General features: G+C 44.2%; 1 protein-coding gene across 1 annotated transcript in view; it reads left to right on the top strand.

Annotated features, from left to right (window-relative positions):
- Positions 1-17,202, top strand: part of LOC147748602 (uncharacterized) — a 555,404-nt gene that overhangs the window by 244,319 nt on the left and 293,883 nt on the right. The window contains exon 3 of the mRNA XM_086936465.1: positions 368-472. Within this exon, the coding sequence (XP_086792591.1) occupies positions 368-472 (105 nt within the window). The remainder of the gene's footprint in view (positions 1-367; positions 473-17,202) is intronic.

The raw sequence follows: 17,202 nt of genomic DNA, 5'->3' as shown, positions 1-17,202 counted from the left end.
AGATCTGTTGATTAACCAATTGCCCACATTTACATACATTTTCGGTAACAAGCACAATTGAGAGAAGGATTACTTCTTCTTCAGCTACCTCTAACTTCTCTCACTTCACAGTAGAAGGTGCTTTTCCCCCATTTCAACCCATGGGAACTCAACCATTTCTGGAACTGCTGTTTTTTATTAAAAAGCATGGGACCTGTTTTGATCAAATGAAGACAGCTTGAGAACATTGTTCTCCTGTTTCCTGGCCCACTTCAACTTCTGATTATGTCCCAAATTCATGCTTTGTTTATGCTGCATTGGAGAAAATCTAACAGTATTATAGACTAGCCTGATCATAATTACAGGTCTTTGCTATTATCTTCTTCAGGAGAAGTGATTGAGGGCTGCGGAGATAAAGAATTGATTCCATCCAAACGGAGAAAAATAGCAGCTGCAAATCCTGTCCGAGCTCTGAAAAGAAAGGCTGATGAAAGTGAGTTTGCATTTTTCTACTTGTATAGCACTAAAGCCCTTGGGTGTCCAAGCTTTTGCTGTTCTATTTAGAGAATATTCCATTGCAGGAATGTCCACAAAGTTAATGTAGCTATGAATTCACACCAGATTTGTATCATAGCCACTCAGTAAGTAAATAGGTTTTCCAACATTGGGGGCCAGATGTAGGTAAATGGCATTTACCGATTCGTAAATACCGAATTTTACCGATTTGGTATTTACAAATCGGTAAATGCTATGTAGGTAATTTTTACCGATTAATTTACCGAATCTGTAGAATTCGGTATTTACCGATTCAGTAATTGCCATTGATTCCTATGGGCCTTGAGGCCCATAGGAACCAATGGCAGTTACCGAATCGGTAAATACCGATTCGGTAAAATTACCAAATTGACAAGGGGGACAGGGTGTCACTTTAACACCCTGTTGCACCCCTGATTCAGGCTTGTGTGCCATGTGACACACATACATGGCCTTAGGGCATGTCTGTGTGCCACATGGCACAGGTGTACATGCACAGATGTGCATGTACACAGGAATTCGTTATTTACCATGCAATAGTATTACATGGTAAATAACGAATTCTTAGGGGCCTGTGGCACTGTTTGCAGTGCCACCTACATATTGATTTACTGATTCGGTAAATTTACCGAATCAGTATTTTACAGAATCTGTAAATTTACTGATTCTGTAAAATTTTGGCCCCCTACATCTCAATCACCAAAACCGGTCGGTAACGGCCGAAATCGGCCGTTACCGACCGGTATTTGGTGACCTACATCTGACCCTGGATCTTTTATATATTCACATGCTTGAATCATTCCCTGTCATCTGTCTCAAAATCCCCAGTACATTAACATGGCAGTATACAGTGTAAAATATGCAGAATACAATAAACAGTGTAAAAAGGCCATAGGCCTGAAACAACATAATACATATATAGTAGCACATCCACCTCATTGTAAAGAACACAAACTTCAGCCAAGTAGGTGGAAGTTTAAGCTCTCCTACTCCCCCTTGAGGCCCCAATAGTTCAGATTTCTACTGCACATTGTGTGTGAGGGAGCCCTCTGGCAGACCTCTGATCTGAGACTTCAGTGAACCTGAAATTTTGACTGTTTTGTTCTGCCCTGGATTTGAACTAGCCCTATCTAAAGCACCGAAGTACTGTGAGTTGTTTTGAGGGAAGATTGGTATATTCTCTGGGCTAGGGAGATCATTTGATCTGACAGCCAACTGCCACCAAGTATCACCATGGTTGACAGAGAAAACAAAATATCTATTAAAACCTGGTTCATCTTGTGGAAACAAAAAGATTTACACGGATGACTCACATTCTCAGTGTATTTATTGCCTGTATCCAATTCATAAGGCATCAGAATGCGATATTTGTAAGACTTTTGCCAGTAAAACACTCAAGGACCAAGAAAAGAGGTTGGCATTTTTCCTTTTTTATAAATAACATTTTTGCCCATCCAAAGGAGATGCCGCCTCTTCACTGGAGGATTCCATGTAAAGCACCCCTCCAAGCACTTCCATGAAGGTAGGGCACAAGCCGAGACTTGTACAATTTCCTGAGCATGATTTATTTGGTACAGTTCTTGCAGCCACCTCCCCAGGTAATAAGAAAGATCAGCAATCCTTCAAGCAATATATAGGGCATCAAACTGTTGTAAATAAGAAGAAATCCTTGGAAAACTTCTCTCCCAAGGAAACATTGGTGACACGGCCATCAAGGACATCAACTCAGTCGTCGACGGTGAGAGCTTTTTCGTCAACGGTAGACTATACCTTAGACAGTACTGACGACGACTTTGCTGTCGATGACATTCATAGTATCGATGATGAAATCACTGTAGACGAAGTCACCATCAACGGCCACACTGTCAATAGTAAATTTAAAGTGAGATTTTTTTTATCATTAAAGGTGTCAAATGTACCTCCAGCTCAGATATTGCAGTCACACAAAGAAGAGGAGGCTAGTGATTATTCATTGCTGACAGCTTATAGTTCAACGCATTTAGATGTAAGCTATGGCCCAGATTTGGTAGAGGAAATGGATGATGAGCCCTACAACAAATATGTTTACCAGCAAGGTTGTAAGTTTTTAACAACTAAAATTGGTATGCGAAAGAAACCACCAAGATATCATAGGGAACCAGATGTGGTCCAAATGTTGATGTCCTTTTCATCAACATTGTAACAGATGATAGATACTTTCAATAAATTGTTACCGAAGCAACTAGATACTAATCCTGAAATTGTGTTACCTGCTACACTCATTCTACCACCTCCTCCGTCTGCTCTTTACTGGTTTAGCTACCTCAGCAACCGTCACCACTACCTGATCCATCACCCCCAAGGTAACCATCTTCCAGATCTGTTCACAGAGAGGACATGGATGGTGTTAACTCTAATGATTCTGTATATTCTGATGTAGATGTGGAGGAGGGTGAACTTCCACAAGACGATCGAGGACATAATGGTAATGGATGGGAATTCATAGTCCCAAGTGGAAATGATAATGGGGTAAATCCACAGGTTTCTTTTTTTTTTTTTGTCCTCCTATATGCCACCAGATGTTATATGCTCTAGATGGGTCTCTCTGTTGCCTTCTGTACTGACATTCCTGAAGCCGCCCCGGGGTCAATATATGGCAAACAGAGATCTCCCAGAGGTGGGTTGTTTCCTTAACCAACTCCCCTGCCTTTTGATGGAGTACCTCAGATTAGGGAAGGGGAGGACCGACACAAACCTCTGGCATAATCATCGGACCGTTTACTTATTCGACCAGGCCTCCAGTTTCGACCATACATTCTCTGAGCTTTCAGCTCGACCAGCCATGTCCATCTTGCAAACTTCCATAATTCTTTTTAAACAGTCTGCAAATCTAGGAGGGGCCTCTGACTTCCACTCTTTACATATCTCCCTCCTGGCTATAACTACCACGTAGAAAATAAACTGTGAGGAAAAGTTGTTAATATTATACTCACAGGGTAAACCAAAAAATACTAGCCTGAGAGAACAGGAAATAGTTATTAATAAGACCTCACCCAGAAAGCCAACTATCGCCCTCCAGTACTCCTGAATCTCGGGGCATTCTAAGAATATATGCATGTTATCTGCTGCTGCAAGTTTACAACGGGGGCAGTAATAGTTCTCCTGCATTATCTTATGCAATTTAGCCAGGGTTCAATACACCCGATAAGCCGTAAACAGATGGTTCCGCCTTAAATTAGCTGGTTTTATTAATCTCTAGGACAAGGAGAAAGAATCTGTCCAAATCTTACTAAGCTCTTCGGGGTATTCAGCTATGGTATTACCCCAGAGGCTTATCAGTTGGAGATCTAGATTACCTTTTGCCTCTGTAAGCAATTCATACCAAAATGATACTTCTCGATTCCAGCCCCCCCCCCCCCCCCCCCCCCCCCCCCCCCCCCATACAAATTAAGTCAAGAATTCCAGTATCTTTTTCCCGCTGTAATGCCTGGCTTGACCACCATGCAGATAGTTGATAACATTTAAATCTTGTCAGTGACCCGTTTGTAAGTGACATCAGGGAGTTCCAATCCATAAGACCTGAGTCCACCCATAAGTCCCCCCATTTCTGGACTCCAGCTGTTCTCAAGGGCAGAGATAGCTGGTCCTGAAGACATACAGGTGTGCCCGGGGAATCCCAGATTGGGGTATATGTGTGGTAGTATGGAATTCCCAAGGCCTTCTGGATAAACCCCCAATTCCTAAGTGCGGTCTGCAAAATCTTAAGACGGACTTTCTTAAAAAATTTCTGGTCACCAAACTTAAATAAAAAGAACTCTTGGCCTTTTGGTAAATCATGTAATAAAGCCTGAAATAAACGGCCCTGTGAAGATGAATCTAGTACGTTAGCGAGTAGCCTGAAGTTTTTAAAGTGGAAGGCATGGCAGTAGAATAATAGGTCTGGTAAAGCCAGACCGCCAATTTTTAGACCCCTCCTTAATTTTTTCCAGGCTATCCTGGGAGATTTGCAGGCCCAGATAAAAGAGCCGATCTTGCCCTGAAGGTTCGCGATTTCTTTCAACGGAAAAGATAAAGGGATGGAATTATTTAAGAAGGTCAGCTTAGGAAGTATGGACATTTTAATGAGATTAACTCGTCCATATATATTTAATGGTAGACTGCCCCATCTTGTTAATGTTTTAGTGATGTCTTTTACTACAGTCTAATTCGATCAACAAGAGAGTAAGGGTCGGAATAAATTTTACTACAGTCTGCCAGCTGATTTTCGGGATATTCTTTAGTTCTTGAGTTAAATAAATTCCTAGATATCGCATTTTTTGTTTAACCCCCTGTATAGGAATATTATTGTTCCACCCCATTATCTCTGTCTTCTCCCTATTGATCTGGTAACCTGACAACTTTCCGAGTTCCTCAGCTAGGGCAAATAGCCTGGGTATAGCTTCTATGTGATTAGAGGTGTATAAGAGAAGGTCATCAGCGTATAAGTCTGTTTTTAGCTCCATGTTTGCCATTCTGAAGGGTTGAATTACATTATCTTCTCTAATACTACAAACAAAAGGCTCCCTATAAAAGTCAAACAAAAGGGGAGACAGGGGGCAGCCCTGCCGGGTTCCTCGGGATATATTAAACCGGTCAGATAGAGCCCCGTTGACCAAGACTTTTGCTAGTGGGTTTTGATACAATGATTTAATACCCTCTATAAAAGTTGGAGGGAACCCAAACGCAATCATAGTGGCCCAGAGATATTTCCAATTAACCTGATCGAAAGCCTTGGCTGCGTCTTTTGCGACCAAGGCTAACGGAAGGCCTTTATCTTCAGCGTAATCTATGGCTCCTATCACTTGAAAGATTAATTCGTTCAATTGTCTTCCCGGGATAAAACCCCTTTAATCAGAGTGAATTATGGATTTTATTATTTTAGCAAGTCTGGTAGCTAAAATCCCGGAATATAACTGCATATCTGAGTTCAGAAGGGAAATTAGCCTATAAGATTCTATTTTCTTAAGGTCTTTATTGGTTTTTGCAATAAGCGTTATTGTAGCTTCAGCCCATGTAGGAGGGATACTGTGGCCCTGGTACAGTAAACAGTTGAAAAGTGTAGTGAGAACGGGCACCAGTTGTTCTGTATAGTCTAAATAGACCTCAACCGGAAGCCCGTCTGAACCTGCGGCTTTACCCCGCTTCATTTTCTTTAATTGATTTAATACTTCTCCCTCCATAATCTCGCTTTCTAAATACCTCCTATCTGGGTCAGAAATTTGAGGTAAATTTCTCTGGGTCAGCCAGGTCTCAATCTCTTCTAGCTCTGGGTTTTATCCTCAGTATAGAGACTTTGCATAAACCTCCTGGCTTTCTCTCTGATATCACCATCTTCCACAATTAAGACCCCTGTCTCTCTCTGAATTAAGGCTTTAATGTTGTTCCTATTTCTTTCCTCTCTAGGGGCCAGATGTAGGTAGCCCTTTACCGATCGGAATCGGCCGAAAATACCGATTTTCGACCGTTTCCGATCGGTAAAGGGCTATCGAGATGTAGGGGCACATTTTCGGTAATTTTACCGAATCGGTATCATTACCGAATCGGTAAATTTACCGATTCGGTAATATGTACCGAATCGGTAAAATAATTACCGATTCGGTAATATTTACCGATTCGGTAAAATTACCGAAAATGCAATGTAGGTAGGCTATTTACCTTTGGCACATGGCTGACAGAATCGGTATTTTACCATCAAAAACTATTTGATGGTAAAATACCGATTCTGGTGTGCATGCACATGTGTGCATGCACACCTGTGCCATATGACAGGCAGACCTGCCCTTAGGGCAGGTATGCCTGCCACATGGCACCCAATCCTGTTTAGGGGGTGCCAGGGGGTGTCAAAGTGACACCCCCTGCACTCTTGTGAAATTCGGTATTTACCGATTCGGTAAATACCGAATCGGTAAAGCCTATTGATTTCTATGGGCTTTGAAGCCCATAGGAATCAATAGGCTTTACCGATTCGGTATTTACTGATTCGGTAAATACCGAATTTTACCGATTCGGTAAAAGGGAACATCTGGATTCCCTACATACCAACCCCTCACATTTACCGAATCTTAATTACCGAATCGGTAAAATTCGGTAATTTTCGGTAATTAAGATTCGGTAAATGTTACTTACCTACATCTGGCCCTAGATTTCCACGCTAGGAGGACCCCACATTTTTCTCCATATTCAAAGTTCTTTAATTTACTGGTCTCCCATTTTTCTTTTATAATTTTCTCGTCACTGATTTTAAGTTGAAGTTGTAGATCTGAAAGCTCCTTCTGTAATGCCGGGATCCTCTCGGAGTTTGAAGAGATGGCTCTTTGTAACTCAGAGTCTTTTCTAATTATGGCCTCTAGATCTTCCCGCCTTTTATTTTTTATAGCCTTTCTTTTATACGCCATTAGGGAACTCAGGACCCCTCACAAAAAGGCCTTATAAGTTTCCCAGACAACCTGAGGGGTGGAGGAGCCTATATTAATTGCAAAGAATTCATTGGTCTTTTCTCTTCTCTTTTGACCTGATCACCAAGTAGCAATGTCCTCTCCAATGTCCATCTGGTGTTTAAGGGAGTCGAACTTGATAGGAGGACAAATTCCAGAACAGCGTGGTCTGAAATCCCAACGGGTGTAAATGAAAGGGAGCTGATGTCTGAGAGAAGGTGTTGATCAACTAAAAAGTGGTCTATCCTTGAATAGTGTTTATACTTTTTACTGTAAAATGTAAACCCCCTGGTGGAACCATATTTAGTCCTCCATACGTCTAACAAGTTGAAGTCTTTCATCATACAGCGTGATACTTAGCTTTGGATGTTCTGTCTAGAATCTGATCAAAAACCAGGTTAAAATCACCCCATAGGATCACTGGGCGCCGTAGTCCCAAGTAAAGCTGCTGCTAACTCATGTAACGGACCAGGGTTATCATCGTTGGGGCCATAATACACTGCATACGTGTAAGGGATATTATAAATGGATATGGCTGCCACCAACCATCTTCCTGTCTGATCAGTTTCATATTTTTTCAGACATATCCCTCTATTTGCCCGAATAATTATTGTGCCCCCCAGTGGTTCCCATCTGCCTGGAGCATGCATTTTCCTGCACCCACCTCAATTTCCCAAAAAGTGCACTACAAGCTATTGCCTCAAGATGAGTTTCCTGAAGCATCATAAGGTGCGCTTCTGAATTTCTTAAAAACTCGCAAACCCAGGACTGCTTCCTTTTTTCCCCAAACCCATTCACGTTCCATGAGAGGGTTTTGAAATTGTGTAACTTGCTCATGACCCAGCTCTTATTTCCCGCCCATCTAGAACTTTGTATAAGATAACTTTTTCCATATATGAGGATTTTTGATCTTTCCCCCCCCCCTACGCCCTCCACCCAGTGCCCCAACCCCCCCTCCCCCCAGAGGAACTCCCCCAACATACCAGACGATGACACCGCCTTTGGAGCCCCAGGAGAGATACCTCTGGCTGAATTCAAACTTTAACTGATCTTAACAGCGAGTAATTTACAATAGCTTGCTGTCCCCTTTTTTTTTTTTTTTCTTTGATTTGCACCCTTTATTTCTATAAACAATACAGTATGTCGCACCATGCTTTGGATCAACTTCTGTGTTATGTGCTCACCTTATTTCCCCCCTTTTTTTATATATCTTATTTCTGGACAGCTCTGCCTTCTCTTTCTTCACTTAATTTTCTTGATTTTCTCTCATCCGAGCTAAAAGATTATCTACCTCTTCGGGCTGTGTAAAACTGTACATCTTGTTTTTCCACAAAATTTTCAAGAGAGCGGGGAATCTCATCTGTACATGACCTCCTAGCGATCTCCATTCTGGCATTCTGCTGTGCTGTTCTGGCTCCTAAATCTGATCTGATAAAATAGGGGATTGCCCGATAATGGAGGTCTGTCTTTGATAGACACTTTCCCAAAATCAGCTCCTTGACACTGAAAGTCTGAAAGTTTACCAATATCTTCCTAGGTGTTTTCCTATCTGCATGCATCTTAAAAGGGTCTCTGTGTACTCTTTGTATTTCCGCTTCCAGGTCTATATCGGGGTGGTCTTTCAAGACCCTCTCCCTAAGAAGCCGGCAGACAAATCCCTTGATGTCCTCCAATTCCTCACCCTCTGGTATCTTTAAAATCAGGTTGTTTCTTCGGGCCTGGGTTTCCAATCTCTCCACATCAGTAGTCAGAGATCTATTTTGTGCTCTCAAAATATCAATGTCTTTTGAGTTTCCTCGTATGGATTTACTTAAGGCTACAACTTCCGTTTCGAGCTTCCCAGTACGGCAGATGATATCATCTAGCTTAGACTCCAGTAGGTCAAACCTGACGTGTATCGCCTTTTGATTGCCTTCTGAGATCTCAAATTTAGACATCAAGTCCCCCCTTAAAGACTGAAAAAGATGTCCCAGCCTGTCTCCATCCTGCTCACTCAATTCTTCCAATCTCAGTCTTGATCTTGGAATAACAGACTCTGGGTTCTTGTCTTTGTGGTTGCCCTGAATTACGTTTCCTTCTTGAGTGGCTGTCAGTCTATTTGAGGGAAGCTCAGCTATTACTAAGGGTATCTTAGGTCTAGTATCTTGTGGACCTGATGCTTTATCCTGGGCCTGATTACTATGAGAAGGGAGGGGAGGAAGAGGAGGAAGGGAAGTGGAGGAAGGGGGAGAGGGGGGAGAAGGTATGTTGGAGCTTATTTGCTGTGTGTGCTTTAATTGCACCTGAGCCTGCTGTGGTTCCGAGTCCTGTCTATTATTCAGGGCCCCTGTTACCCCATCCTCTTTGCCTCTTGCCAGTACATTTGGCTGATCTAACTGTCCAGCACCCTCAGAATTAAATAGACTCTCGAGGGGGCTGAAGCGATTTTTTTTAAGGGAAACACAATAACGCTATTCTCTGTCTATGTAGCTGGACTTGTTGACTGCTCCATGATTTTGAAGAAAGTTTTGAGGGAGGGAGTATTCTTCACCGCCTGCTGGGATGTATTAGACCCTTTAAGCTTTTTTACAGAAGTCACCCTTTTATTTTTCCCCTTGCAGGGAGTTAATGGCATGGGCCGCTCCCTCTCTTCAAAATCTAGAGCCCCTCCTGCCTTCAATTCCTGTCGAGATCTCAACTGATATCTATTTTTCCGTAGTGGGGGAGTGATTCTGGCTTTAAGCGATCCTGTTTTCGAGCTTAAACCACCTGAAACAGTTACCACCGCTGAATTAAAGAGCTCGGTTTGCCTTTGCCTTTGTGCTGTAATAGGCTTTATGGGATTCTCCACAGTTTTTGTAACCCCCCCCTCGCAGATGATCTTAACCTGAGCCTTACTTCAATGTAAACTTCAGGGACTGTTCTGACGTTAACCCCCCTCTGCTCCACACCTTACCGCGAGGGTTGGCTCATCCTGCTCTTCAGACGAGGCTTGAGAGGTTTCCTCACAGACTGGCCCTCTAAACCGTAGCTGTGTGAGCACAAAACGGGACTTGACCCAGAGGCTCCGCCGGCGCTCTCCCGGGCTCCCCTGTGCGTGCGCCTCCTCACGCGTCATGCGGGTCCCTCAATGCGCAGGTCCTAGCGCCGCCGCCCCCGCCGAAGCCGTACGAGCCGCCAGTAATCTCAAAAAGAAAAGGGGAGCAGTCTTAATCTTTACGAGGGTGCTACCACAGCGCCGAACATCTATATCCTACCTCACAGAATGGGGACATTCATCCTCTCACTGTAGCGTTCGGTGATGTCAGCCATCTGGAGTCTCCTGGAGCTGCCGCGACCGGCTCTCAGCTCGCCGCCATGTTCCTCTTCGTGGGCGTGGCCGATTGGTCCGTCACCTACCGATCAATCCACAGGTTTCTACAGATATCCCTAAAATGAATTCATTCATTTAAAGAGCTGCCAAGAAATTCAACCTACTAATCAAGCCTGTAGATCAACAATGTTTTCTTTACAACTTTAAAGAGCAACCTCTGACATCCGTTAAATCCATACCCATCTTGATTATTCCTGGTCGAAAGGTTTGCAATTTATATGGACTCTGGTTCAAGTGCCTTTGTTCATACCTCTTCTGAAGAAGAAAATATAATGCTCCGAATTCACTTTCAGATTACCTCACTGGTCATACTAAACCAGATTTATGCATTTCTTCAGGAGCTCCAAGAAGAGCCAAGCCCTCAATAACACCATCCTCTGTTCCCTAGACAAGGATAGCAAACACATTGATTATCTTGGCTTAAGAATCTTGTCTATGGCAGCAACCTTTATTAAGCCAGCCAATGCCCTTGCAATTCTAGTTTGCTATGATCACCAGATATAGCATGACATCACTCCATTACTGGAACTCCTTCCTGAGGATAAGAGGGAAGCAGCGAGAGCTATCTTGAAAGAAGGGGAGCTTACTTCCTTCCTTCATTGTTGATGCAGCCATGGATGCCTCCAACACAGGGTTTTGCCAACTGGCAGGAGATACTGTCTTAAAAAGACAAGACTGGCTAAAGTCCACCGCATTCCGTCCTGATGTCCAATCAAAGATTCTGGATAGATCTATTGATGGCCTCATTCTTTTTGGCTAGCATGTAGATGTAGATGACGCTGACACCGCAGAGGCATTAGGACTTTTGCAATATTGCAGATTTGGGACATCTGGTTTTCTTGGCTCAAGAAGATCAGGAAATTTCAGAGGAAAATTCAATCAATATGGACAAGAGAGAGGTACATATTATCCTTAACCCTTTCGATGCTGATGACGAGCTCAGCTCGTCATCACCCACGGGTGTCGTGTGCTGATGACGAGCTGAGCTCGTCATGGTGCCACTAAAATGGCATTTTCCAGCACAGGGGGGGGAAAACGCCCAGCAGCCATGTGGTTAAATACAGCCTGTATGCGATCATGGATACTCCTTTAGTCTGAATCAAAGACAGTCTTATGGGAGGTCCTCAGGGAGTAAGAGAGGATTCCTCACAAGCATGTAACAATGACAATGAATAAAAAGCTTGACTGTCTGCTGATGCCCCCTTTTCCATTTGGTTCTCAGGAGTTGAAGGGGGGGGGGGCATTTCCTTTTTTGCTCTTACATGGGATATCATAACATTAGACAAATAGGTGAAGTAAATTATACAATCAGATCATACGCTGGAGTTTGCCTGGAGACCCCTCAGTTTGTCCCCCAAAAAAGGAACATCATCTTCATTTGAGGGCGCTTCAAATGGAAATTCATGCTTCTCCTCAAAGGGGCTATTGAACTTGTCTGCAAATCACAAAGAAACCAAGGATTTTATTCCAGATTCTTACTAATCAAAAAGAAGACGGGTCAATGGAGACCAATACTCGATTTGAGACAGCTGAACAAGTTTCTAAGGAAACAGTCTGTGAAGGTCAAGACGTAGGAAGACACGTGAGATTGTAGAGGTTGATAAAGTAGGAAGTTTCTTTATTCAAAATGAGAAACTCCTGCTCAGCCCCGCAGTCAGATCCCTGCTCAGCAACAGTTCTCACCGCTTCTCTCTGCAAGCAAACATTCTATAATTTCAATAGAAGCATACCAATACAAAATAGGTAAATATAAATATACTAAACATATACAACTCTGCCTATAGGTAAAAAAAGCTTCAGAGCACTTTACCACACACCCTCCCCCCAACTAAAAAGCACATATCCGTGACAATGAAGATTAAAAATCATGTGTTAGCACAATATATTACTCAAACATCTGAACAACCACCCTATTAAGGTTCCATATGCGGTCACACTCCAATTTCACTGTATTGCGAAACAACCTCATCACTTTACATAGTTTATTATCTTCAAATTATTACCTGATTTTCTAGGTAATTTGACCCTCATCACATCTCCCACCTTGATGGTAAATTTTTTTACACCTTTGCGTTGGTCATACATAATTTTCCTTCTCTCTTGTAAATCCCTTTCCTTTACCATTCCCTTGTTCACTAGATCTTCCCAGCAAAATAATTTTGCCTATAAGGATTCACCCATGGTGGGCTTATTTTTGTGCATGGTTTCCCTTTCTTAAAAATTTCAAAGGGACTTACAAACTGGTAGCATGAGGTGTAAACCTGTACTCATCACCATGATCATCAAGCCAACCCCTTTGTACTTAGCAATTTGTATTGTTCCCTTGAGGGTCCTATTAAATCTCTTCACCATTCCATTCGATTCTGGGTAACTCGCACCATTTATGAACAATGCCTCTCTACTATAGAAATCTTTCCTTCTCCCTTGAGTTCAACTGAGTTCAACCCATTGTCCATAAGTATGCTCTTAAAACTCCCTTCTCTTGAAAAAAAATCCAATAAGAATTTAAAAACCAAAGAGGTTGTGACATCACTTCCTTTTTTCTCCTGCGGCCATCTGGACAGCATGCCCATCAACTCTAATAAACATGTTGAGGAATTGCTATAGTTCAAGGGTCCAACAATGTATAATGCAAATTCATTCCAAACTTCAGTGGAAATGTCACAACACCATGGGTGGGGTGCTGGGTTTCTGAGATTTGCAAACAAAACAGGTGATGGACCGAATGTGGATCAATGTCACACATTCACCCCAGTCCAAAGATCTGGGCCCAAATCCATCGTTTTTTTGCACTCCACACCACCCTGGGTTAGACAATGGCGATATGCAAATCAGCTCTGACCCTGTGCCCCATGGGAACAGTCCAGTCCGAACTACAAAAGCCATGTCCTTCCCAGAACGGAATCAAGCATCCGAGGACCGGACCGGTTTCCTTTTTTTTTATTCGGCTAGCTTGACTCCAGTGGTGTGGAGTGCCTGGGACTGAGATTTGTCACTTAGCTAACAATCACAGCAATATCTGATCAGACTTTCTACTTGGATATCCATTCCTGGCCACCAATAAATCGCTCTTAATTTTTCTTTACCTTTATTTATACCTTGGTAGCCCTCATGAGCAAGACTCATAAAATGTTTTCTTATTCCTTGCGGGGGAACAAATCTACTGCCTCTCAATAACAAATAGTTGATTACTGACAACTGTCCCACAGCCTTCCCATATCCTGAGATACGTGCATCGCAAATCAAAGATGTTTGAGGCATGTGTGGCTGTTGATCGACATCCTGTGCATACTTCCACCATCAAGTGTTGGGCCTAGATGTGTGCAAGTTGTTTTTCTAAGAAGAAGTCTTTTGAGTCACAAGGTTTTGCTGGTAATTCGCATGGGCATCAACTCCATTTTTAGATTGTTTTCTCTCCGCCGTTGGATTCGGACATGTGCTTTCTGCTCCAGTTCCAGACCGCCGTCACTACTCTCTTTCGATCCCCACGGTATTCCTTACTGTCGGTATTGTTGTTTGAACGCGTATCCATTTCTTGACCCAGTATTGGAACTTTCATAGATTCCCATGCTTTTGTATCATTCCCCATCGTCGGAATGGGAGTCTCAGTAACAAAAATAACATACCAGTAGGTACAAAAGAGAATGAAAAAGGCCTAGGCCTCATTCCCTTTTGTAGCATATCACCCTCTTTTTGTAAAAGAGACCAAACTTAGGTATCAGCCAATCAGAAGAGCCTCACCCCATAGAACCCTCCTGAAGGAACCTCAGAGCCTTAGATTTTCTACCACACGTTGTGCTTAGGGATCGGATAAAATAATCACTATTTCTTTGACGAGAATTGCACTGGAGATGACATCTCCTAGGAGGGTAACCCCCTTGCCACCAGCTCTACTATTGGATGAGGAGGAGTCAGATGAGGATGATCAGGACTCATATGGCTACGCTAACAGTCCCTCTCAACTTCGGGTCAAGTGTCAGGAGACGGACTCTGAAGGAGGGTATGACCAAGAAGATGGTTATCGTCATCAGGCTGCCCAATCACAGCATTATTCAGGTCAAGACATGGTTTCAGTACCATCTTCTTTCCTGCAGGACCTGCATAGGATGCTGCAGGATTACAAATCGAAGGCTGCAGGGCCTGTTCCGGCTCCAGTTGCTCAAGCCATGCCTGTCTCGGCTCCTGCCTCAGCGGCTGTTCCTGACTTACCTGCTCAGGTATCCCCTCAGCCACAGGCATCAATTCCACAAGAGCCTTCCAGACCAGCAGACAGCCATGATTATTCCTCGGATGAGGATCATGATTCGGATAATGAAACTGATCAAGCTACTGAATGGGATGAATACATCATTCCGGACCCTCCATCTCCATGTCCGGATCCGGTGGATTCCCCGCCAGCGATGTAGGGGGTTTTCATCAGCTGATGGAAAGAGCGGCTGGCAGGTTCAAGTTGGCAATGCCTGCGGTGACATCCAAATGTTTGTTGTAAGATTTCAAGGAACCTTATAGAAAGACGACAAGGTCCATACCAATAGTGCAACATCTGTGGGAGGAAGGCCTTAAGGCTATAAAAAACCCAGCAATGGTGGGCCTGTACTACCGCATCTGAATAAAAAGTACAAAGCGCCTGAGGATGGTCCAGCTGCCGTAACGGGCCACCCAAGACCGGACTCGGTTATTTCTCAAGCGGCACAGAGAAAATCCTGCAACCCCTCTGCTCCTTTAACGACTCCTCCAGACAAGGAAGGTAGGAGATTGGACAATGCTGGGAAGAGATTCTCTTCTATGGCGAGTCTTCTGGTGCGGACAGCTAATGCCCTTGCAGAGGCAAAAAAAGTCTTACAAGAAGGAGAGGCAACTTCAATTGAGATCATTGACTGCACCGTGGACATTGCCACGAAGGCGTTTCGTTTGTTGGCTGGAGCTGCGGTCCTCCGTCGCCAAGGGTGGCTGAAGGCGACCTGGTTTCGGCCCGAGATCCAAAATAAAGTCTTAGATCTTCCTTTTGATGGAGAAGCACTATTCGGGAAGTTGATTGACGACACTCTCCAGGAAATCAAAAAAGACACTGAGACCACCAGATCTTTGGGTACGCTTCAGTACAGCAAAACTCCTTTTAAGGGGTCCAGAGGCAGAAGTACAAGCTACAAAGGATCTTATTAACAACAGAGATACTCATCCTACGGCTCAGGTTCCCAACAATACCGCCAGCCTTATCAACAAAGGCAGGGCCAATCCTCCAATAACTCCAGGCCTTACAACAAAGGGAAACAGGCTCGCCAGGGACGTGATACGCCCAAGCGACTATAGCGGCCTCCTGGCTCTTCCTACAGTACCCTCCTCCAAGAAGTCATCAGTTGGAGGCAGGGTATCCCAATAACTTCAAAACTGGTCCAAGATAACATCGGACCGTTGGGTGCTCGAAATCATTCGAAAGGGCCATACCTTGTAATTTACTCAAATCCCACCACCCAAGCCCCCTGCAGCCATTCCATTAAAACACCTGCGTCTTCTGCGGCTCGAAGTTCATCAAATGCTCCTGGAGGGGGCTATAGAGCCTGTTCCCTCGGACCAAAGAGGACGCAGATTCTCTTCCAAGTTCTTCCTGGTAAAGAAGACGCTAGAGAAATGGTGCCCCATTTTAGATCTCAGGGAGCTCAACACCTATCTCATCTCCCTGTCTTTCCGGATGGTCTCTCGTCAAGACATCTTGCGGCTGATCAATCCGAGTGATTTCATGGCCACGCTCAATCTCGAGGATGCGTACTTTCATGTACCGATTCACCCAGCACACAGAAGGTTTCTACGATTCACAGTAGCCAAGAGCCACTTTCAATTCAGGGTTTTACCCTTTGGTCTTCGCTCAGCCCCGAGGATCTTCACGGAGGTGTTGTCGCCAGTAGCGGCATTCCTGCGGAGGAATCATTTTCAAGTCTTCCCCTACCTGGACAACTGGTTGCTGAAAGCCCCGTCCAGGGAAGCAGCGTGGGACGCTGTTCAGGCATGTACAAACCGGTTTCAAAATCTAGGGCACTCTTTAAACAAAGACAAATCATCTCTGGTTCCATCCAGAAAGGCACGTTTCCTGGGAGCCATCCTGGACTCAAAACTCTCAAAGGCTTTCCCAACCCTACTGAGGCGGGAAAAACTGCAGACCATGGCTCGGGACTTACGAAAAAGAAGGTGCCTTTCAGTACGCAGCTACAAATCTCTGCTGGGGTTATTTCATCATGCATACCTCTGATTACTCACTGCAGACTGCGAATGCGTCCTCTGCAGGAACAACTGGACATCCAATGGAAACAGATTCACAGATCCTTCGACGACAGAGTGACCGTCACACCGACGATGAGAACAGCGGCCCTATGGTGGACAGACCAGAGAAACTTGTCCCAAGGTCTATCCTTCGTAAGCGATCCGTCTCCTCAAGTAGTGACAACGGACGCGTCATTCGAAGGTTGAGGAGCAGTGATGCAAGACCTGAATGCCAGTGGCCATTGGTCTCCTCACGATCGGCGGCTCCACATCTATCTCTTGGAACTATGAGCAATAAAACTGGCTCTACAAGCCTTTCTTCCTCATCTAGGAGGTTCGCAATGTCTTTAGACAGTGGGACAGTGGGGCAGACCAGCAATAGATCTCTTTGCCACACCGACCAACAAGAAATGCCGGTCTTATGCAAGCAGGCTTCACCACCGAGGATCATTGGGGAATGCGCTTTCGATAGCCTAGTCAAGGACATTTGCCTAGGCCTTTCCTCCCATCCCACTGATCCCGAGGCTTATCAGGAAGATCAAAGTGGAACCATGCAGGATGATCTTGATAGCCCCTGCTTGGCCGGGACAATTCTGGTACACGGAGCTCCATCTGTTGTCGCTAGCTCCT

The sequence above is a fragment of the Lissotriton vulgaris genome, chromosome 1_1 (genome assembly GCF_964263255.1).
Source record: "Lissotriton vulgaris chromosome 1_1, aLisVul1.2, whole genome shotgun sequence".
NCBI lineage: Eukaryota > Metazoa > Chordata > Amphibia > Caudata > Salamandridae > Lissotriton > Lissotriton vulgaris.
This window is presented reverse-complemented; position numbering and strand designations above follow the sequence as displayed.